This window comes from Periplaneta americana, chromosome 6 (genome assembly GCF_040183065.1).
Source record: "Periplaneta americana isolate PAMFEO1 chromosome 6, P.americana_PAMFEO1_priV1, whole genome shotgun sequence".
Lineage (NCBI taxonomy): Eukaryota > Metazoa > Arthropoda > Insecta > Blattodea > Blattidae > Periplaneta > Periplaneta americana.
In genome coordinates this window covers 60,046,211-60,071,585 of record NC_091122.1, presented here as the reverse complement: position 1 = coordinate 60,071,585, position 25,375 = coordinate 60,046,211, and the positions used below count along the sequence as shown (strand labels likewise).

Sequence of the window (25,375 nt, the reverse complement as noted above, 5' to 3'; positions counted from 1 at the left end):
CTGCTCCTCGATTCGCAAACAACTCCGATAGATGGGGTTTATGTGGCCAGATCCCTACTCCCGAATCAGAAGGTGGTACCGGTGAGGGTCCTGAATGTCACCAATCGGGACAAGGAGGTGCCTAGTGGAACTGTACTAGGTAACGTCGAGCCGGTGGTGTCTGTGACGTCGCTGGCAGAAAACGAGGAGTGTCACCAACCACGTCCAGATCTAGACCCATCACTGAAAGAGCTGGCTCGAGAATTGCCGGCGAATTTAAGCAAAAGAGAAAGAAGACAAGTCCACGATCTACTGACAGAATTTCAGCACGTGTTCAGTCTGTCTGAAAATGACTACGGGAGAACGGAGAAAGTTCAGCACCGCATCGACACCGGAAATGCTCGCCCAATCAGACAACCTCCTCGACGCTTCCCTCTAGCTAAACAGAGGGAGATTGACAGCCAATTGGAGGGCATGAAAGCAAGAGGGGTCATCGAGGAATCCGACAGCCCTTGGTCATCACCTGTGGTGCTGGTGAAGAAGAAGAATGGGGACCTGCGTTTCTGCGTGGACTATAGAAGACTGAATGACGTCACCAGGAAAGATTGCTTTCCCCTTCCACGAATTGACGACACCTTGGACATTCTGGCCGGAGCAGAGTGGTTCTCGACGTTGGATCTCAAGTCAGGATACTGGCAGGTGGCGCTACATCCTGAGGACAAGGAGAAAACGGCATTCTCTACAGGCCAGGGACTATGGCAGTTCACCGTTATGCCGTTCGGCCTCTGCAACGCCCCGGCTACATTCCAGAGACTAATGGAGTCCGTAATGAGAGGCCTGACATACGACACATGTTTGCTGTACCTTGATGACGTCATCGTGGTGGGCAAGACTTTCAGCGAACAGCTGTTGAACCTGAGGAAAGTGTTCGAGAGACTGCGACAAGCCAGGCTGAAGTTGAACCTGAAGAAATGTCATCTGTTCCAGAAGAAGGTCAGCTACTTGGGGCACGTAGTAGGGACGAACGGAGTGGCCACGGACCCGGAGAAGCTACAAGCCGTCAGAGGATGGCCGAGTCCGAGGGACAAACAGGAGTTGCGCCGCTTTCTCGGCCTCTGCACTTATTACAGAAGGTTCGTAGCTGGGTACGCCAACATCGCTAAGCCTCTAACCCAGCTGACCGAGGAGAAACGACAATTCCAGTGGACGGACGAGGCGGAGTCATCCTTCCAGTCACTGAAAGAGGCGCTCTGCACTGCTCCTGTACTGGGATATCCCATCCCTGGAAGGAAGTTCACGCTCGACACGGACGCTAGCAACGTAGGCATCGGCGGAGTACTCTCTCAGGAACAGGACGGGCAAGAGAGGGTGATTGCCTACTTCAGCCGAACATTGTCCAAGGCTGAGAGAAACTACTGCGTGACCCGTAGAGAACTTCTTGCCATTGTGGAAGCCCTGAAGCATTTCCACAAATATTTGTATGGCCAGGAGTTCCATCTGAGGACAGACCATTCTGCACTCACCTGGCTATTGGGCTTCAAGAATCTGGAGGGGCAGACCGCCCGTTGGGTTCAACGACTGCAGGAGTACAACTTCACCTCCGAACACCGACAAGGGAAGAAACATTCCAACGCTGATGCCTTATCACGACGCCCGTGCCCGGATGGCTGTAAACACTGCCTGAAAGTAGAAGAGCGGGATGGCGCCCACGCAGTCCGAGCAATTGCCGCCCAGCCGAGCCCAGGATGGGATAACGCCGCCATAAGGAGGGAGCAGCTGGAGGACCCAAACATTGGACAGCTACTACGTGATGTGGAGTCCGGCCAGAGACCAGTATGGGCCGATATCGCCAACCGTAGCACCACTTACAAGAGCTACTGGGCCCAGTGGGAATCCTTCACTGTCAAGGACGGTATCCTGAAGAGGATTTGGGAGTCGGCCGATGGAAGGACCCACATAGAACAACTTGTCCTGCCCAGGAGCAAGGTGAAGGAAGTGCTGAAGGAGACTCATGCTGGAGTGACTGGAGGCCACCTGGGAGCCAACAGGACGCTGGACAAGTTAAGGCAGAGGTTCTATTGGTTGCATCAGAGAACCGACACGGAACAATGGTGCCGAAGATGCGACACCTGTGCAGCCAGTCGCGGACCAAGGACCCGCAGCAGGGGAGCCATGCAGCAGTACAACGTGGGAGCTCCTTTTGAGAGGATCGCCATCGACGTTGCTGGACCGTTCCCGGTCACGGATCGCGGGAACCGCTACCTGCTAGTCGCCATGGATTACTTCACAAAATGGCCAGAGGTGTACGCGATTCCCAACCAAGAGGCTTCGACGGTGGCCGACGCGCTGCTTGACAACTTCATCTGCCGATTCGGGGTGCCCCGGGAATTGCATAGTGATCAGGGGCGCAACTTCGAATCCAACCTGATGGGAGAATTGCTCGAGCGTCTGGGGGTGCATAAAACCCGGACCACTCCCCTCCACCCACAGTCCGACGGCATGGTGGAACGATACATCAAAACCGTGGAGGAGCACCTGCGGAAGGTGGTGTCCAACCATCAGCGAGACTGGGATGCCAGAGTTCCACTGTTCCTCTTGGCCTACAGAGCTTCGGTCCACGATACAACAGGGATGACACTGGCAAACATGGTCTTCGGGAGAGAGCTGCGCCTGCCCTGTGATCTGCTGTTGGCACGCCACCCAGCGCCGACCAGCCAGCAACTGACTATGTGGCAGAACTCACCGAGAAGTTAAATGGAGTTCACCAACTGGCCAGAGAACACCTCAAGATGGCCAGCGACAGGATGAAAGTGCGCTACGACAGATTAGCCAACTCTGCAGGATTCCAGGAGGGCGACCTGGTGTGGCTGTATCGACCTACCAGGACCAAAGGAAAATCACCAAAGCTGCAGCGTGCCTGGGATGGACCATACCGCGTGGTGACCCGGATCAACGACGTGGTGTACCGCATCCAGCGACAACCTCGAGGGAAGATGATGGTGGTGCATCTGGACCGATTAGCAGCCTACCAAGGGACTGCCTGGGACGAGCAGTCCTAAGGAGGGAGCAATGTGACAGCGACGTGAGATTCCAACTCACGACCAGCGTCCCGCGAGAGAGAGCATATCGCGCGGGCTTCATGAAGCATGAGGGACGGCGCGCGGCGGAGAGGCGAAAGGCCCACGCGACGAGGGGAGAGTGCACGCGCAACTGCTGCATGCGGAGTAAGGGGGAATGGACCTTCCCGACCCTTCCAGAAGTGCGTCGAAGTGGAGATATCCAGATAATTCTCTACACACCTGTAGAAATTTCTCGCAACTATGATTTCCGTAAAAAAATAGGTGAAGTGCTGTTCACATACACAAATGCATAAACAGTTTTACCAGTATAATGAATAGGCCTATTATTCGTAAACTGCGTGCAATTTTAATAGTTCTAGAACACAAGAAAACAGAAAATTAATTTATTTCGGGACTCACTAAATTGCTTGCATACCAAGTCAATCCTCCTATCTTTTAAAGCAGTAAACCTGTCGATGATGTCTTCATAAAATGTCTGACATTAACCGAGAGTGGACAGTATATCTTTATGCAAAGCTATGGGCCTAATGACGAAAATCTCTCCTGTGATTTCTCCGAGTGAAATTTTTAACCTCTTCAAACAGAAAATCTTCTTTCATCGAAAAAAATTTTTGAAGTTATTTTATATAATTTCTTAGCACCTTTTAAAACAAAGAACAAATGGAACTGTAGGTCGTCCAGAATTTAAAACATCTTTCTTATCCTCATATTTATGTCTACAAAACAGCATTTCTAATACATAACAAACCGTGTCATTTTCGGGATACATATTTCGCACTCATTTATCAACATTTCTATGTACTAGTACCTAAGTATTTTTATAATAGCACTAGAGTGATTAAACATATAATATGCACTATGATGTAGGATTAATATACTATATACATACATTTATCACAAATATACTCTAAATATATTAAATAATAAGTTAATATATACAGTACGTAGACAGTATTAAACTACATGTGTACATTTACGCACGCGTTAAACTTTCAAATACAAGAGCTGGAACAAAACTGGCAAGCTCATGGTAAGAAATAATACACGCTGCGGAAAACAACTTTTAAACTTTGCGAATGTGTAATGGGTGTATTTCTGATAAAATAACACAGAGCTAGCTAATTTACCACTGCAGAGGTGGCTGCTTCGACACAAGGAATGAGGATAGTATTCCCGAGTCAGGTAGTACTATTCTAAAATTTCGCAGCCCTTAAACAATAGCCCCCGGCCTTGGAGACCAGCTGCAACCCTTCTCTACCGTTAGATCTGCAAACTGGTTACTCCACCTACAACAAGTCTGACAATTCTCCGTAACTGAAAGACTGAGAAACGCACTTCACTCATACAATCTTTCTTTAGTGCGTGACGTCACGTTACCATGGAAACCAAGTGCTGTATGAGAATGGGAGTGCAAATAATTTCACCTTTACAGTATTGTAAGTTCCAATAGACACCGTTTGGCGCTCGTAACAGTTGACATTATTCTATTCAGCGGACGGTTACAGGTACTATTTATACAACTAAACACTGTTCATAACGACTGAAAATAAAACTTTTTTTTTATTTTGGAAATAAGGTACCGGTAATAACTAAAATTAATTATTAATATGAGATAAAATTGTGTTTTACGCGTAAATAGGTGAAGTCGCACTTCACCTACTTCACCTGAATAACCGCCCCTGAAGAATCACTTCTTTAAAGCATTGTGTGTGTTCCATATGATGTTTACGAATTTGAACAGTAAGTGACATAGGGCTATAATCTCACCAGGAGGATGTAAATGTTCAGTTTGTCTTATACTACTTCACAATCCTTTTAAAATATCTTGCTTTTTACTGGAAACTATATTAATATTAAGATCTTTGTTTCTTGGAAAGTTTGAAATAAATAATTACCATATCTTGATGTCACATTGTTACAGGTTTGGTTGAGTTTAGATTAACGGATGAAAAAACAGTTCATGCCTTTTACCAACATTTCTTCATGCTGCTTAGAATTGACAAACTGGTAATGTATAACATTCATCTAAATGTAACATAATAGTTTAATATAAAACAAGATTCGTCTTCATCATCATTATAGGATAGGCTTTTTGCCTGTTGTGACATCAAGAAAATTTATTTGCCCATCTTCTTCTTGGACATTCCAGGCTTTGTCTTCCTTTTGATTTCTAATTTGGAAGAAGCGATGGTAGCCTGTGGTGGAGTATTAATGTTAACTGTGTTGGCCATCTAACCAAATGTTTCTTTCCAATTCTTCAAAGAACCTAAATACAGAAATTGCATAAAATGGTAAATTTTTATGGTCTTGTGTTTTTCTGTTTCAATCTATACTAATAATAAATCTGTAGCCGAAATTTTTCTGGTAATTTTCGCTTTTCCAAAAATAATTGGTCCTAACATGTATAATTAACTATCCTGAAACCGAAAATCGCTTTTTTGAAATTTTTGTTTGTATGTCTGTCTGGATGTTTGTTACCTTTTCACGCGATAATGGCTGAAACGATTTATATGAAAATTGGAATATAAATTAAGTTCGTTGTAACTTAGATTTTAGGCTATATGGCATTCAAAATACTTTATTTAAAAGGGGGGTTATAAGGGGGCCTGAATTAAATAAATCGAAATATCTCGCTTATTGATTTTTGTGAAAAATGTTACATAACAAAAGTTTCTTTAAAAATGATTTCCGATAAGTTTTATTCTTTACAAAATTTTGATAGGACTGATATTTAATGAGATAAATAAGTTTTAAAATTAAAATAACAATGCCACCTATTGGCCTGTAATGAAATGGAAACAAATGACTTCATCTATTAGGGGCCTTGGACAACAACAATCGAAAGCTATTAAACATAGTCTACAGTGAATGTTTCTGTGTTTGTATGAAGTAATATCGAAAGCTAATTATATACAAGACTTTTAAAATAGCAATACAATACATTTTCACTGCCACCTCAGATTATAGCGTTGTTGTTCTTGCAATAACTCCTATGTGCAAAATATAAAATTTTTTAGTAAGAAGAAAAAACACATTTATTCATTCCATGGCAATGTTACATAGGAGATCGTGAATTCTTACATTTTCGAAAGACAGAAATATAATTATATATCACTATAATATATGCTATATCACTATTTAAGTTATTTGAAGGGTTCAGAACCATAGTGGGCCAAGCGCCATTTACTGAAGACGTAAAAAACTAGTGTTAAAATTCAGTTATTACCATAATTCAATGGAAACAAATAGCAAGTAATATAAAGTATACAAAATAAATCTAAATGATATGTCAATCTTCATTAAACTATGGTTGCATGTAATAACAATTAAGAAACATGTTAGAGGAATTGTCGTGCACCAAATGAGTGATCCCTGAACCAAAATGATAGCATTTTAATTTTTTTAAATACAATTTAAATTAAGTAACATACTAAACGATTTATTCTTCTATCAAACACAAATGTTCCCTGGATCAAACGTCCTATTTTAATTAGGTAATTACTTTATATTTATTTCTAACAGGTGCAGCGGAGCGCACGGGTATGGCTAGTTGTTAATAATATGACATGCCTGCTTAATTACTGCACTCTGAGTTTTTCACTGTTAGCCCTGCTCAGTTTATTAACATGAGATCACAGAGCTAACAGCCTAGCACATTGTGGTGGTGGTGGTGGTGGTGGTGGTGGTGGTGGTGGTGGTGGTGGTGGTGGTGGTGGTGGTAATCATGGGTAGTCATTTGCTCCTGTTAGCCCATCTTATTGTGAGAAAGAGCAGTAAGCAAATTTATGTATTTATTTGTAAGATGGTTGTTGTGCATTTTGGAAGATGAAATATATGGTTATGTGGCAGAGGACTTGTTAAAAATTGAAAATAGATGACAGATTACATTCTGAGAAACATGGTAAGAGAATGAAAGGAAAAAATGTGTATAAGTATAAATATTTCATTTTTTATAGTTAAGATATAGTTTCGTTGTAGTGTTTATGTATAATTTGGAATCTTAAATTAAAGTGTATCTAATCATGCCACTTCCTAAGACGAAAGGGCGTGAATTAATAACAAAAATAATAGAAATTTGTGAACAGGCAAAGAACAAATGTATATTATTTTAATGTACCGAAGTACATATGATATTTCCATGCAGATATTCTGCGTCATCATACGATGAAAGAGTAATGGAATGGAGAAAAACTCTCCAGCGCCGGGATTTGAACCCGGGTTTTCAGCTCTATGTGCTGATGCTTTATCCACTAAGCCACACCGGATACCCACCCCGGCATCGGACAGAATCGTCTCAGATTAAGTTCCAACTCTTGGGTTCCCTCTAGTGGCCGCTCTCTGCACTACGTCATAGGTGTCTATGAACGTAGGACTGAAGTCCACACATGTGATGAGGTGCACTCGTTATGAGTGACTAGTTGGCTGGGATCCGATGGAATAAGCGCCGTCTTAAATCACGAATGATTTACGCATATCATATATATTATTTTAATGTACCGAAGTACATATGATATTTCCATGCAGATAAAGCATCAGCACGTAGAGCTGAAAACCCGGGTTCAAATCCCGGCGCCGGAAAGAGTTTTTCTCCGTTCCATTACTCTTTCATCGTATGATGATGCAGAATATCTGCATGGAAGTATCATATATACTTCGGTACATTAAAATAATATATATGATATGCGTAAATCATTTCGTGATTTAAGACGGCGCTTATTCTGTCGGATCCCGGCTAACTAGTCACTCATAACGAGTGCACCTCAGCACATGTGTGGACTTCAGTCCTATATTCATAGATACCTATGACGTAGTGAAGAGGGCGGCCACTAGAGGGAACCCAAGAGTTGGAACTTAATCTGAGGTGATTCTGTCCGACGCCGGGGTGGGTAATCCGGTGTGGCTTAGTGGATAAAGCATCAGCACGTAGAGCTGAAAACCCGGGTTCAAATCCCGGCGCCGGAGAGAGTTTTTCTCCGTTTCATTACTCTTTCATCGAAAGAACAAATGTCTTTTTCATTTAATTACTAAAGCTACTGAGCGAGAAATGTTTTACACTGGTGTAGTCTTCTTCTTCTTCTTCTGCGTCATGAAATTAGGCCTTTTGACCTGTTTTCACATCAAGCGAAATTTAATGAGTCCTCCCATCTAGTGATTGGGCGTCCAACACTTCTACGTCCTCTTGGTTTGTATTGTAGTAACTGTTGGGGAATTCTGTCTGTAGGCATTCTTCGAACGTGCTCATACCAGCCATTTCTCATGCTTTCGATTCTATTTGTTAAATTAAAAATATTTAAGTCTTTTCTAATATCTTCATTTCGTTTCCTGTCTAATATTGTCACACCTGCTATTGAACGCAAGAACTTCATTTCTGCAGTTTCTATTTTTTCACTTGATGATTATCAGTAATATAGATGTCTCCTGGCCACGTTACGGGCGTTGCGCAGGACAAGTCTAGTGGTGGGGCTGCCACCTTAGAGCCTCTGGACATGCTCTTCTGTGTATTATCCCCGCAGAAAGGGTTGGTGTAGTGGAGTCTAAAATAAGGAAAGAGAATATAGAATGAAACAGATATCACCCTGATGAAGTGCTTTCAACTCCTGGAAAAAAAAAAAAAATAGACTTGGCCACATCATAGAGTTGTTTTCGTTGATGACTGATAGGCATGTTATCCATGATTTACACATCCACAAAATGAGTATGTCAACAGTAAGTAAACTTTTATCTCTTATTATTAGAAATAAAATTAATTTTTCCCGAAGTGGTAGATCATAGAATAGATTGTTGAAAAGGTTGGATTATAAATGGGTTAAGTGCCAGTCCAAGAGAAAAATGCTTGTTGAAAGGACTGATGTTGTTATATGGCACCATCATTACCTGAGGAAGATAGAAGAGTTTCGTAATGCAGGGAGAGAAATTTTATATCTGTACGAGACCTGAGTGGACAGCAATTTAACTTTCAACATGCAGATGAGTTTTGCACACAGACAATCACAGTGCAGAAAATAGGCTTATTGGCCTACACACATACAGCAGAAATGATTCTCACAGGAATGCACGACTCATGTACAAAGCAAATTCAGCAGGTGGGGATTACCACAGACAGATGAATCAAATTAAGTTTTAAAAATGGATTAAATAAAAAAACTACTACTTAATCTTCCTCCCATGTCATTCATAATAAAGTCTACCTTTACACTTGAATTGGAAAGCACAAGGCTCAAGAATAGATTTTCAGGGTTGACAACAGACTATCAGAATTTGGATCAACCATTTTGAGACTGCCTTCTTACATGTGTGATCTATCCCCAAAGACGATGGTGAATACATCAATACAGATTTGTGAGATCTGTCTTGTAAAAGAATTGTATTTTTATACCAAATGAAGTTGCTATGAAGGGTTTACTGGAATGCGAGCTGCTGATCGATGCTAGACATCATTGTGTACAACATGCTTTGGCAACATCGTTACAAACTTTAAGTTGGGAGATTCATGATACATTGTGTATCATCAGATGGTTCTTTTAGACGGGCAGACATTATTGCTATTAACGGACGCTTAAAACAGGCTCTTGTTCTTGACCCTGCTATCCGTTTCGAAAGGAACCTAAATCAGGCTACCGAAGTTGATATTGAGAAGAAGTCTATATATGAACCTTGTCTGTCATATCTTTCTCTTAAAGTACAACGTCCCTCTTAAACAATGGTCTGTCATTGGTTTGCTGTTTGGCAGTAGAGGTTCTATTACAAAATTCACATGGAATTATCTTAAGGCACTTCACATTCCTTTTGATTATGTAATGTCTGTTCTTATAAATATTATCAAGGATTCTCTTCAAATATTACATCATCATCTCTATTTCAATTAATCCACTTATATTTGCCTTCAACAATTAACTTTCTTTTTTCTTTAATGTTTCAAATCACATTATATTGTACATGTTTATTGTATTCAGGACCCTTGTAGTCACTTAAATTCTTTGAGCTGATGTCTTTAATGAATAAATAAAATTTTATTATTGAAGGATATCTTAAATTGAAATTGAGAGAAATAAAAAATATGTTCTTTCGGAGAAAGATATTTTGAAAAGAGTTAAGATATGGAGCAACTTAGCTCGGACTATACATAGGCGAAGCAACATTTGTAGGTACTGTATTGTTAATAATAAATCTGATGATAAATGATAATTTTCCCACCCAAAAGTCAGTCTCACCATCTCCCCCCTTCCCACTCTCCCCTACTCCCTCTCTCTCCTTCTCCTCCCCCTGCCACTTACTGGCATTAATTCTCATACCAAACGGTATAACAAATGGGTGTATAAAGTACAGTCCATAACTTTTCAATTTTTTTCCACACTATATAAGTAATTTTCTATAAGTTCTGAAATATTTCTTTCCATTTCCACATTGGGCAGATAATGCAATATATAAAATAGAGACTAGAGAATTTGTTCACATTGTACACGTTTCTGCCTTGTACATGTTTTATTGGACCATAATAATAATAATAATAATAATAATAATAATAATAATAATAATAATAAAAAACTAGTTCAATTAATTAAAATGTGTCTCAGTGAAACGTACAGCAGAGTTCCTATAGGTCAGTTTCTGTCAGATGCATTTCCAATTCACTGTGGGCTAAAGCAAGGAGATGCACTATCACCTTTACTTTCTAACTTTGCTCTAGAGTATGCCATTAGGAAGGTCCAGGATAACAGAGAGGGTTTGGAATTGAACGGGTTACATCAGCTGCTTGTCTGTGCGGATGACGTGAATATGTTAGGAGAAAATCCACAAACAATTAGGGAAAACACAGGACTGGAAGCAAGTAAAGAGATAGGTTTGGAAGTAAATCCTGAAAAGACAAAGTATATGATTATGTCTCGTGACGAGAATATTATACGAAATGGAAATATAAAAATTGGAAATTTATCTTTCGAAGAGGTGGAGAAGTTCAAATATCTTGGAGCAACAGTAACAAATATAAATGATACTCGGGAGGAAATTAAACACAGAATAAATATGGGAAATACCTGTTATTATTCCGTTGAGAAGCTTTTATCATCCAGTCTGCTGTCAAAAAATCTGAAAGTTAGAATTTATAAAACAGTTATATTACCGGTTGTTCTTTATGGTTGTGAAACTTGGACTCTCACTTTGAGAGAGGAACATAGGTTAAGGGTGTTTGAGAATAAGGTTCTCAGGAAAATATTTGGGGCTAAGAGGGATGAAGTTACAGGAGAATGGAGAAAGTTACACAACACAGAAATGCATGCATTGTATTCTTCACCTGACATAATTAGGAACATTAAATCCAGAACTTTGAGATGGGCAGGGCATGTAGCATGTATGGGCGAATGCAGAAATGCATATAAAGTGTTAGTTGGGAGGCCGGAGGGAAAAAGACCTTTGGGGAGGCCGAGACGTAGATAGGAAGATAATATAAAAATGGATTTAAGGGAGGTGGGATATAATGATAGAGACTGGATTACTCTTGCTCAGGATAGGGACTGATGGCGGGCTTATGTGAGGGCGGCAATGAACCTCCGGGTTCCTTAAACGCCAGTAAGTAAGTAAATAATAATAACAATAACAAAATTACATAAATTTCATGAGTATTAACTTGTGAAAATCAGAGTATCTGCTGATAGTTTGCCTTTCTTACTGTTACCTGTCTGCTTACCTGCATTCATGTTTTGTGCCTGTTTGTCTTTCTTTCTTTTTCTAAAATACATTTTGTATATTTTATTTCCTCTATTGTCAGTTATTTTGATAAGATAATGTGTAAAAGTTAATCATTTACTCTAACAAAGTATCATATTCTAGGCGGTGTTTGCCTGCAAGTTAATACACTTATTAACAAGTCCTGCTGACATATTAAGATGGAGAGTGTGTCTAGTTTTGAAGGCGGAACAAATGTTCGGAAAGACAAGACATACTAGCGCACTCTTGTGGTAAGTGCCTGTTTTATAATTATAAGAAGGAATCTGTTAGCAGAATATTTACTTGTAATAATACAACAGTAAATTCTACATTTTCACATGTAATTACTGTTAATAATTTTGAAGTTAACTTTCATGTAATTTTGTCAAATGTAGTCTGTATGTCACCAAAGTATAAAATAAAAAATTGACTGCAACTGTGGTAAATGTAGAATGTAATTTCTATTTTGTTGTAGCCTGTTTAAATCGTATAAACCAGAATGTGTACCAGAGAATACTGTAGCTATAAACCTGCAGTTGGCATTTAGAAGTGTTGGAAAAATGAATTCTGTATTCGAAAAAGTACAGTCAAGATTAAATGCCACACATGATGAAAGGACACACACTGAAAACATTGTTTGGGATTGTGCTCAAGGACTGAAGAGGGTAAGAGTAGTTACAGTATATTGCAAGAAATGTCCTGATTTGTTTCCTCATAAAAGTATTCCATTAAGAAATACAATTAAAAATATAGTTGAATATTATGTATTTTCCAGACAACGAAAAGAAAAAAATTGGGTGCTATACCTCCTATAGACTACGTGCATTTTGGATCAGAACTTTATAGAGAAAAGAAAAAGAAGTTAGTTTCAGAATTCAAAACGTAAGTACTGTTAACATCATCAGAAAGCTTTTCATTTTTAGGTTCGTATTTTATTTTCTTTGATTTTTTCTTATTGTACCACATCTGACACCAGTATTTATTATACCCAGTGGTGGCTGGTGATAAAATGTTACTTGTGTTCACAATTTTGTGTTCCAAAACCGAAGAGAATTTGAAATGGTACATTTAGCCTAATATGAAATGTCATGATTCCAATGTTTCACTATCGAAAAACTGTACATAAATTCAAAACATACAGTAATAATAATAATAATAATAATAATAATAATAATAATAATAATAATAATAATATAACCCAGTCTTTTTATTTCCAATTTTTCCTGGTAAGTCAGTTTACCCAGTTCTTTACTGTTCAAAATTGTTTGAACAGAGTTCATTGTTCACATTTGTTAAAAATTAATACATACCACAGTGCCGTTATTTACAAAAGCGTGTATGTTCAGTAATATATTCTGGTTCACAACACACTGATACACTATAGCCTATACCAGTACTGTAATCCCATTCCCATAGATTGATTACTATAAATACATGCCAGTAAATATTATTCTTAAATAGTATACAACACCATACAGATACTTAAATTCATTCCACCATCACATTCAGCCAGCACATGTTTGAAAGCCAAACTATGCTACTATGCTATTATGCTAACACTAAAATACAAATACAAACTACACTCTCGTACCAGCACTGTACACACATCCACACAAAGTAAATGTTCCGACACTAAGAAATGCTGACACCTAGAGGCTAAAATACAGACTATTATCGAGATGTCTTTGCTCAAGATATAGCACGTGAATGGTAGGCATCGATTCACTTGACATCTGTAGAATAGATTCACTGTTCACTTAACGCTTTGTGTTCATGACGAGTCATAAGCGGCTAGCGAAAGACAATTTTCTCCCGCACATGCGTGAAATTCCTGTAACCTTCTTGAAAAGAGCACGGCTTGTACGTGAATGCATGTTGCCAAGTTTACATAAGTTTATGCAAGATGCGGGAAGTTTAAAATAGTCGATTCTGATATTATACATCCCCACTGTGTCAATACAGTATTAAATAATAAAAATAGCCGTGCATTAACACGTTGACTGCCACTTGACGCGTATATACGTCCCTATACGTGCTGTGAGACGTATATATGCTTCAAGCGGCAGTCAACGAGTTAATGGAAACAAGGTGTTCACGTGCTCCTGTGCTCTTATTGACACACCGCCACTGATTATACCATATTTGACACCAAAATTTATTGTTGAGCTCTATCATATCTGACACCAGTATTTTGTCATGCCAGTTGCCACAACAAGGGCGAATGGCTTATCTTTGAGATAATCGCGAGTTATAATCTCTATCAAGATAACACAAACGAATCAGATACTGTGTTATACTTCCTGACTCTCTGACATGATTTATAAACTGTACTTGCTTATGGATAGGAGGAATTCCTACTTAGAATGTGATCTCAGGCTTTCAAAATAATCACAAGTGTAGAAATTCACTATTACTAAGTTTATTAACAAGATATCAATTTACTACAGATAGAATATTGAATATTGAGATTGAACAATTTAGAAAGTATGAAAATTTCTGTTAATTTTAAAGTACCAAAATGAACTAGTTAAATGTAAAGTCTAAAAATTGAACTGATTATTTTACTTACAGTAGATAGTAAGGCGAACCCTGGTGCTGTTCGCAGATGATGCCATTTTCTGAACTTCTTCCTGGACGTCGGGAAGTTACGACCGCTACTGCATGACCGCTGTCTTGACCAATAACTAACGACGCGATTTGGACGTTTCATGTCCATTTATAAGTTCTCGAACCGTGTCCTTTGTGACGTAACAGAGTGACGCTATTTTACCCGCGAATCTTCTAAAAAGACGGTATTGCATTTACTAAACACCACACTTCTGATTCTTAACCATTATTTCAAATTGGCATTTCTTGTTGTCACTTGGAACAATAAAGATTTAAGGAACTTTCACGACTGAAAGTTTTTGACTTGACCAATAGAAATTGAGACTACGTAATGATTTGCCAATTAAAATGTCTCGCTAGAGACGCTGCATAATCTTTGTATCTTTTGTTATATGTCAGCTGTTGCTAAAGACTGCTAAAATGCAAGCGTACGCATTTCTGGTCTTGTTCAAGGACTGGACTCTGCTACTGCTGACATCGGTAAACTGTACAGTAATCTGTCGAAACAGGAAGCGATCTCTGTCATATGTCAAAGCATGTCTTCAACTGAATATTTTAATAAGTATGATTTCATTACTTTAAAATAAAGTGAAAATGTATTGCTTATGGTCATAACAAAGTTATGATTGCGTATCATAATCCTTGGGCACAACATTATAGCTAAAATTACTGTGAAAAAATTATAGGACTTAAAATATATAATTTCGGGGTCAATTTACTTACAAATGGCTTTTAGAGAACCTGGACGTTCATTGCCGCTCTCACAGAGGCCCACCATCAGTCCCTATCCGGAGCAAGGTTAATCCAGTCCCTACCATCATATCCTACCTCCCTCAAATCCATTTTAATATCCTCCCATCTACGTCTCAGCCTCCCCAAAGGTCTTTTTCCCTCTAGCCTCCCAACTAACACACTATATGCATTTCTGGATTCGCCCATATGTGCTACATGCTCTGCCCATCTCAGATATCTGGATTATGTTCCTAATTATGTCAGGTGAAGAATACAATGTGTGCAGTTCTGTGTTGTGTAACTTTCTCCATTCTCATATCCTTGGCCCCAAATATTTTTCTAAGCAACTTATTCTCAAACACCCTTTACCTCTGTTCCTCTCTCAAAGTGAGAGTTCAAGTTTCACAACCATACAGAAGAACCAATAATATAACTGTTTTATAAATTCTAACTTTCATTTTTTTTAAAGCAGATTGTATGACAAAAGCTTCTCAACTGAATAGTAACAGGCATTTTCAGTATTTATTCTGCATTTAATTTCCTCCCTAGTGTCATTTACATTTGTTACTGTTGCTCCAAGATAGTTTAATTTTTCCACCTTTTCAAATGATAAATTTTCAATAATTTCGGTGCCAATACCTAATAAAAATCGTAATTCAGTATTTTGTAGCTATAAAGTTCGAAGTGTTTGGTGTTTGCTCTTCGTTTTTGTTTATTTATTTATTTATTTATTTAAGGAAAGGACTGTTGATAGCAGCAATCAAGTAATCTTCACTTCCTCATATTTCACATGAACAATGAGCATTATATGCATAGATATGTGACCTGAATTGATATGGAATTGTTCGGCAAACCAAGACTGATAAATTGTGTGTGTGTGTGTGTGTGTGTGTGTGCGCGTGTGTGTGTGTGTGCGTGCGTGCGTGCGTGCGTGTGCTTTTTTGCAATTCTCATAGTTAAGTGATAATTTGCATAATTCTATCATTTCAACAACCATGGGGTTTTACGAATGTTCGATGTATTTAAAGTAATATTGCATTATTATAAAAAATGACCTCATACCCAGTGCCACCTGATATACATATATATGGGCTATTCCATCTCAAATCGACCGAAATATAGAGAAAATTGACCTTGCAATTTTTAAATACAATGAAACTTTTTCTGTCCGTTGACAACTGTGATACAATGCTTTGTGCAAAGTTTGAGACATCAGAACTTCATAGTGTTTAAATTAAAAATATTTAAATTTATCGTATTTTCATAAAATTAGCAACTTTAAACTGTTGTGGCTCCGAAACCCTTTCATCCAGTGATCAAAATCATGGTTTATTTTGATGCTGAGAAATTAAAGTTTATATTGACATGTAAACAGTTTTTCTTACTTTTTATGGAAATGGGGAAATTTAGATTTTTTTTCATTAAGACGCCTTTGCCCACGAAAAAATATTTTTAAAATATATGGTTAGATTCTGCATTGAAAGTACAAATAAACACACATTTTTTACTGGTGCACTGTTGATAAGAAAGTATTGAAAATATCAAATAAAGAAAATAAATATTACGTGCGTGAACTAACCAGCTGACTGTGAGCCGGGAGCTAGCCTAGGCAAGCAAGACCAGAAGACATAAACACGTGATGTTTCGTCTAGTAGCGCATAGCTGGGCTAGCTTTATCACAAGTTTTCATAAACACAGGAGTAAAATGATGCCCAATGCTCACTTATCTTCATCTCTCGGCCAGTTCGTGTTGTACTGCACCATTCAAGTCTAGGCCGTGTGAATAGAATTTATTTAATACCCTTGAAACTTATTGCCGAGCCACTATGCATACAATGCCGAATCCCTCTTAATAATGCAAGGTTTTTTCTCAATATTTTTTACATTTTTACAAATGGGCAAAAATCCTAAAAGTAAGTAAAATCAGATTATCTGTCTCTCTGTATACAATAAAAATAAGGATTACTTCTTAACATAATCTACCAAATGTCAGCTTCAAAATAAGCTCTCGTTCAATGTTCTGCAGTAAATGGTTCCAGAGTTCTGAGCGCTGAAAGAGGCTTGTTTTTATAAAATACGCTAAATTTGTCGCTCAATAATACGAAAACCGTTTGACTTTCGATAGTATATTTTTGAAAATGCACTCTCCTCAGTACCTTGTATAAGTAGGGAAAAAAATTAGAGTATAAAAAAAATGCGAGGTTTTTTACTGATCGATTTCATATGGAATAGCCCATATATACACACACATAAATAAATGAATACTCAATCTTTATTGGTAGTTTTTATAAAATTTTAATACGAGGCTGTGACTGATTTCAGCATTGCTTAATTATTACATTATTGACATGATTATTTCTTAGTTTCTTACTGATTGGGCTTTTGTTGACTGTCAGTATCCTATTGTGATTTTATTTTGTGGCTAGGCATAAATCATGTATTGTTTCTTAATACAGTGTTTTTTCTAATTAGATGAACAGTTGTACTGCTGTGACTCGAATCACAATTGTCTTGTTTGTGGAAATAGGATATATCACAGGAAGATGAGATTGAAAATTGGATAAAAGAGGTTTTCAGAGACAGATCACTTTTTCGTATATCCTTTGTATAGAATGTGTAATTGTTTAAATAATTTTATGGTTTTTCAGAATGGAATCACTGTGTTTACATCAGTTAAATTTAGACATGCCATGCAATGCCATGAGCTTACTTCAGAATACTGCTGGCATCCATATCATCACATTTGAAGGAAGAAGTTTGCAAATCAGATTGTCCTATAATATGTATCACACACTGTATGCAGGTTAGTGGAATGGAAAGATGCTTTTTAAAAAGTCATTCCATTACATAAGTAACACTATTTATCATATGTTGGATACCAAAAGTTTGGAAATGTTGTTGTTGTTTTCTAATGCCAGGCATTTGACAGTAAAGTCATTTGACCTCTAGCACTCCAATATTTTCCAAAGATATTATCATGGTCAGTCACTGAATTACAGATTTTGAGGTGTTCCGAATCCATTTCTTGGTTTGAGTTGCACAATGGGCAGTTACGGGACTGATATATTCCAATTCTATGCAGGTGTTTGGCCAAACAATCATGGCCTGTTGCCAATCTAAATGCAGCTACAGACGATTTTCGTGGTAAATCGGGAATTAACTGTGGATTATGATGCAGAGAATATTTGCATCTTTTGGAAAATTTACTCGTTTTGGACATACACAAAAATATCAACAGATATTTTGCATGACGTTGCTAGAAGCATGCAGGGGTTCTCGTTTCAGATTTAATTATAGTGTAAGACAAAATGTTACAGTAAATTGCAGAATGTAAAGCCAGCAATCCTTTGTTGGTTTCTCTTGTCATAAAATATACAGGGCGCTTCAGAAAATTTTCTAGAATGTTCTCTAATTCGATACCAAAAACCACATCAATTGTTGCCCTAAAAATTGAATGTAATATTCAACCAATCAGACACTATGTATTACAAAAGGATCTAAAATACATTTAAAATTGCAAGCCTCATCCAGATCTCAGATGTTCTTCAAGCTGTGTAATATCTATAAAATAAATAAAGAAGAAATACCAATCTATATGACAGACACACTCATTGCTAAAACTCCAATTGTGAACGAAATTCCTCCATGGAAATGGGTGATTCCAGAACATAGCATACAAATTCCAGGAAATCATTCCAAAAATGATCCTCCATACATTCTTAAGTTAGATGCCATGGAACTACTCTGCATCACATATAAGGATCACTTTCAAATTTATACAGATGGATCACTAAATCCTAATAATGGGACATCAGGAGCAGGGTATTATATTCCAAAATATCAAGAAAGGTATTTCATACTATGTTCATCCTCCTCCAATCTTGACACTGAATTGCTAGCTATTGATGCTGCTCTTCAGTGTGTTACCCAAATTTCTGAAAAATCTATTTGCATACTTACCGACTACAAGGAAGCTATATTTAATAAAATTAAATATGTACCAAACCTATATGCACATAGAATTATTCCAATTCAGAAACAACTAAGTAAACTAAAAACTCCAAAAGGAAATAACATTTCAATAGATATCTAGTTATTGTGGTATACTTGGAAACGAGAAAGTCGATAATATTGCAAAACAGGCAACATATTTGCAGCCAAGACCTCTTCAAGTGATATCTCTCTATCCAATGCCTTTGCTTCAGTAAGGTCTCATTTCATAAACTTATGAATCAACAATTGGCTTTCTTCTGACAAAGGAAAAATTTTACAGTCCATTAAAAAAAAAACCAAATGACCTGGAAATGTACAAAAACTTGCCCAGACATGTTCAAACATTTTTAAAACAAGAGCCAGAACAGGTCACATTGTCACACAATTGTACCTGCATCGATTTCACATTTCTGATAATCCTACTTGTCTGTGGTGTAATAATCATGATGAAGATCTGGAACACATTATTCTGTATTGTCCATCCATAAACCACAAAAGAAGTAAATTAAAATCATGAGTACCAATTGCAGAAGACACAGCCCTGCAGTATATATTGATTACACCCCAATTCTGGCTACTAGCAACAGGCATCTATAATGAACACCAATCAAAATACCCCTCATTTCTCATGAAAAACAAGAACTGAATAGACTATAATGGACTTTATGAAGATTGATTGATTGATTGATTGATTTAATTCGATAGAACAGAAAAGCAAAAAGTTTCAATCTCGTAACTCGAACGTTTCTTGATATATCAAATAAAATGATTTGTGATTAGGCAGTGTGTTGGTGTACATCATACATATTGGACATTTGTTTACTACCTGGCATTGGACTGTTAACTAACTTGTTGCAGAATCCGAGAACAGCTCCCTATATACTGCCTAATCACTCTGAGTTAAGAGTTTACATAATTTTACCCATTAAAAGTTTGCAAATCATTTGAATGGAGAGAAACACTACATTGGGAATGTCTTTCCTATAAATAACACATACCATTTTCCTTCTTTAAGCCTTTCAGAGATTGTCTTTCATTATTGGGACTCGACTTTAACAAATTCACAGAATTATAACTTGAAAAATATTTAATATTGTCTGTGGGGTTTTCACTGGCATATTTCTTTACTCTGTGGCAATTGCTGCAATTATTTGTCGGCCTATTTTTGAGACATTCTGTATATTTGGTTGAGAGACAAATTTTATTAATCATTTCGTTGTTAAATAATTTTCTTTAGCGTTCCTGGAACAAAACAGTGACTATTCTTATGAGGAAAAGCAAAATCTTCTGGAACGAATAGTGGCACTGGAGGAATACATGCAGCAAGGAATTCCAGTAGTGTCTAGATTCTTAGCTGAGTACATGCATAGATGGGATGGTGATGATTTCAGAGACATGATTTTTCGATTGCTTCCTTGGATTACATTTATGACATTTTCTGGTGAGTAATTGAAATCTTCTACCTGTTCAGTTTTTTTTTTCTTGTCATAGATGTATTTTTATATAAAAGTTAAAAGCATTCATTAACATAGCATCAGTAACTGAGTATTCTAATGTTTTTTTTTTATCATATAGGCTCTTGTTTTTGTAATCTGTGCTATTTTATTGCTTACCGTCATATGGGGTGAAATCGGACTCTGGGGTGACTTCAGACATTTTATATGATTTTATTTGAGCAAATATAAAAACTATATATTAATATATTTTTTCACGCAAATTTTTATATGTTCTAACAAGAGAGTTTGCTGATTAAATTAAAATATTTGTATACGTCAAAAATGAATGTCTGGTGGCCAGATAGCATTAATGATTATAATTGTTACTTCTGTCGGATTTTAACTAGGTAATTTAGTCGCTTCTTTGTCGTTTATATTGTTGACAGATATTAGAACACACTCAAAACCAAGCTTTACGTCTCATCACTGGTGCAATCAAAACTACTCGAATTGAAGCCATGCAAATAATCACATCTAATAAACCTGTTGTAACAGACCTTAAACACAAGCCCTTTTAACCTATGAAAAATTAAGAAGGCTTCCAAATTGGGATAAATGGAGTAGATACAAAGATTCTAAATTTAAATTGAGGACCCAAAACGGATACATACAAGAGGTAGAAAAGCTTAAACAAAATCTAGAAATACCAAGTGAAAAGGAAAACTTGATGTCTCGATATAATCCACTTAATAACTTCAAAGTAGACTGCTGCCTTGATCTTGATGAAGTCTTCAACAAAAAAAGATATAAATCCAGAAGTAGCAAAAGCTATTGCCCTACAAACAATTAATAGAAAATATCCACAAAAGGACTGGTTGTACATTTACACTGATGGATCTCTCATGGATCAAAATGAAGGAGCTGGAGCAGGAGGTACTTGTCTTTATAAAAATGTTGGCAAGTACACAACAAATTTTGATGGCGAAGTTGAAGCCATTTATACATCACTTCAAAATGTATTTGTTTGGCTAAACCAGTGCAAAAACATAGTCATCCTGCCTGATTCCAAAGCTGCAATCCAGTCCATCAGCTCAACTACATCTCCTAAAAAGGAAAAAGTAAAAGAAATTCATTGCATGGTAAAACAAATTCAAATGCTAAATAAAAAAGTGGTTTTCCAATGGATCCCGGCCCACTGTGGACTGAACGATAATGAGAAAGCAGATATGTTAGCAAAGAAAGGAACTAAAATCAACTTAAAAACAAATTTCAAGTTCCCATATGAATCAATAAAACGAGTCATAAAAAGAATAAGTAACAGCAAACAGGCAAAACATCAAAATTCAGAATGGAAAGAATCACTCAAAGATCCAAAACTAATTCCTGAGCTACCTCGAAAATCTTCCGTGGCCATGTTTAGATTGATTACTGGTCATGATTGCCTCAGTAAACACCTCCATCGTATTGGAGTACTGAATTCACCTAAATGCATACTGTGCACCAGAGAAGAGGACGTGGAGATGGAGCATCTGGCTAATTGTGAAACTCTTAGGACATTTGTGGACCTTCCATCAAAATATTGGGAAGCAAGAAGGATGATGACTTCAATGTTAAATCCAGAGCATTAGATACACACACACACACATTGTTGACGTAAAATTACGCTGATATAAATCACATCTTTCTTTAACCTATTGTCAATGTTGTGCGATAGTTATTGGTTTTCTATGCAGTCACTCGTCTGTTGTAAGAGCGATAACTTCTGTGACTGTATCAGTGTGGAGTGATATTAGATGATGCCACATAAATACAAGACACCGCTTGGAGTTACATGTGAGAGAAATTATGACCCTAAGGAGCTAGAAGCTGTAAAGGTAGAAAAATATTGTTATCGTAGAACTTCAGAATTTTATCAAGTACCAAGATCAACAATGTTCATACTGGATTAATGGAAAAACAGGCCGTTCTAAATTCAGAAGCGGAAGTGAGCTTCCAGACAGTGACAATAATCAGGAAGAAAGCAACAATTGTTGGTTCGGCAGCTTTGAAGAAAGGTTAAAACATGCCAGATATGACTCAGCAAGTGGTGATAGCCGACAACGAAGAAGAAGAAGAAGAAGAAGAAGAAGAATAAAAACGTCTCACCTGGGAAATCTGTACTGGGTCAAGATATGGGAGAACGGTAAACTGAAAGGCAAGAAAAAGCTGAAATCAGTGTTTTGGAACAGGAACAGGAGGAAGAAGGACCTGAAGAACAGCCACAGGAAGGTGTACTGACAATAGAAGCTTTTGTAGTGGTGAATTATGAATATGAGGAAGGAAGAAAACTAAAGACGAGAAAGTATGTTGGTGTTGTGACAGACGTAGGAGCGAAGGATATAGAAGTGTAATTCCTGCGATCGTACTGCAATAGTCAGTCTGCTGTTGAAGATGAAGATAGAGTTCCAAAAGAAAACATTGCCAAAATCCTTAAAAAACCGCAGGAAGAAAAGGGAAGGTTTATTTTCCAAGAAAATGTTTTGTAAAACAGGTTGAAAATATTTGAAAACATAGATTTTCTTTCACACATTGTAATAATGATTTCTGTTAATGTCTTAATAATTGTATTAATATTGTAATAACATGTAAGAAATGTAAAGATATAATGTCTTAATAACTGTGTTAATATTGTGATATCATGTAAGAAATGTAAGTACAATATTGAGTATTTAAAAAAAAACCTTTAACTGAAAGTTTAATGATAATAATTTTTTTAAAGTCATTTTACTGTCCGATTTCACATCATGAAGGAGCGAATTCAGACAGACATTGAAAAAGTATGAGTGTCCGAAATCACCCCGCTACATGGGGTGACACCGGACACTTTAAATTATTTTTTTTTAAATTATCTGATTACTATTAATATGAATTTCTATGAAAACTACATACCTAAAATATTTTCCCCATGATATACCATATTACTAAATCAAAATTTCAGTACACCATGAATAATCAGTTAAAAAGTATGCTAAATCCATTCGATTTCACCCCATTTGACGGTATATTAATTGTTTATTTTGTCTTCTTCTTTCTGCTTGTCTACAATGTGATCTTGAAATATTCCTCATAATGGCAGTTGATTCATTACGTGTATAGTGACTATCCCATTTAGAGCGAGTGATATAAATACATCTGAGTATTGAAATGAGGTACCCCGCGAAAATCTGTCATCAAGCACCATCTTTGTTCACCACAAATTCCACTTGGATCAGCAGGGATTTGAACATGGGTCACCAGCAATGCAATGCAATGTTGACTAACGGTGCACCAGTCCTGTACTTTTATGGAACGAGATGAAAGCAATGGTACTAGTTTAGAAATAGCAATGGAAACTGGAATTGGTGGTATCATAGTGTTAACAGTGGAAGTACCATGAAAACCCAAACAGTGTTCAAAACATTTGTCAGCAATAACGAATATAATTTATATCAGTGTACTTACCATGATTTTCAATATTTAGTTTTTAACTTTGCTCTAGAGTATGTCATTAGGAAAGTCCAGGATAACAGGGAGGGTTTGGAATTGAACGGGTTAGATCAGCTGCTTGTCTATGCAGATGTAGTGAATATGTTAGGAGAAAATCCACAAACTATTAGGGAAAACACAGGAATTTTACTTAAAGTGAGTAAAGAGATAGGTTTGAAAGTAAATCCCGAAAAGTCAAAGTATATGATTATGTCTCATGACCAGAATATTGTACGAAATGGAAATATAAAAATTGGAAATTTATCCTTTGAAGAGGAAAAATTCAAATGTCTTGAAGCAACAGTAACAAATATAAATGACTCTAGGGAGGAAATTAAACGCAGAATAAATATGGGAAATGCGTGTTATTATTCAGTTGGGAAGCTTTTGTCATCCAGTCTGCTTTCAAAAAAGCTGAAAGTTAGAATGTATAAAACAATTATATTACTGGTTGTTCTGTATGGTTGTGAAACTTACACTCTCACTTTGAGATAGGAACAGAGGTTAAGGTGCTTAGGAAAACATTTGGGGCCAAGAGGGATGAAGTTACAAGAGAATGGAGAAAGTTGCACAACACAGAACTGCATGCATTGTATTCTTCACCTGACATAATTAGGAACATTAAATCCAGACGTTTGAGATGGGCAGGGCATGTAGCTTGTATGGGCGAATCCAGAAATGCATATAGAGTGTTAGTTGGGAGGTTGGAGGATAAAAGACCTTTGGGGAGGCCGAGACGTAGATGGGAGGATAATATTAAATGGATTTGAGGAAGGTGGGATATGATAGAGACTGGATTAATCTTGCTCAGGATAGGGACCAATGGCGGGCTTATGTGGGGGTGGCAGTGAACCTCCTGGTTCCTTAAAAGCCATAAGTAAGTAAGTAAGTACTTACGATTAGACGGAAGAAGAAAATAAATTATATATATTTTATACTCTTAAAAATACTAACAACATAATAAAATAGCACTTTGCAGTTTAACTATTATTGTTATTCCAGAATGTCTTGTCACACATTTGGAAATAACAGTCACTTAGATTTATTATATAGGCTATAATGAAGTTAAACTTTATTGCCTGATGTTTGTATAATTATATATTTTTAATTTTTCTTACAGAACTCAAAGACTTGATTCTCGACAATATACGTACATTGTTCGTGACTTCAAGTGTTGAGGTGAAGAGTTCTATTATTGTCATGCTTAGCAGATTCGTGCAAAACTTGGTAAGTACTCATATTAATGCACAGCGATTTTGTGTGTGTATGTGCATGCATGTGTGTACGTATTTTTTTTTTTTTTTCAGAAACTTTGAACACATTACAATGAATGGGTATGAA

The 25,375-nt window shown here is 37.2% G+C and overlaps 1 protein-coding gene and 1 non-coding gene across 8 annotated transcripts in view; one reads left to right on the top strand and one right to left on the bottom strand.

Moving 5' to 3' along the window:
• The window catches only part of LOC138701357 (centromere protein I-like), a 75,506-nt gene that overhangs the window by 25,320 nt on the left and 24,811 nt on the right, over positions 1-25,375 (top strand). For all 7 annotated transcript variants that reach the window (XM_069828160.1, XM_069828156.1, XM_069828159.1 and 4 more), the window contains 7 exons: positions 4,981-5,066; positions 11,886-12,013; positions 12,238-12,427; positions 12,538-12,644; positions 17,750-17,904; positions 20,332-20,535; positions 25,155-25,261. In XM_069828160.1, the coding sequence (XP_069684261.1) occupies positions 4,981-5,066; positions 11,886-12,013; positions 12,238-12,427; positions 12,538-12,644; positions 17,750-17,904; positions 20,332-20,535; positions 25,155-25,261 (977 nt within the window). The remainder of the gene's footprint in view (positions 1-4,980; positions 5,067-11,885; positions 12,014-12,237; positions 12,428-12,537; positions 12,645-17,749; positions 17,905-20,331; positions 20,536-25,154; positions 25,262-25,375) is intronic.
• TRNAY-AUA (transfer RNA tyrosine (anticodon AUA)) lies at positions 7,253-7,324 on the bottom strand. The gene has a single exon. It is a non-coding gene; the product is annotated as a tRNA-Tyr (tRNA).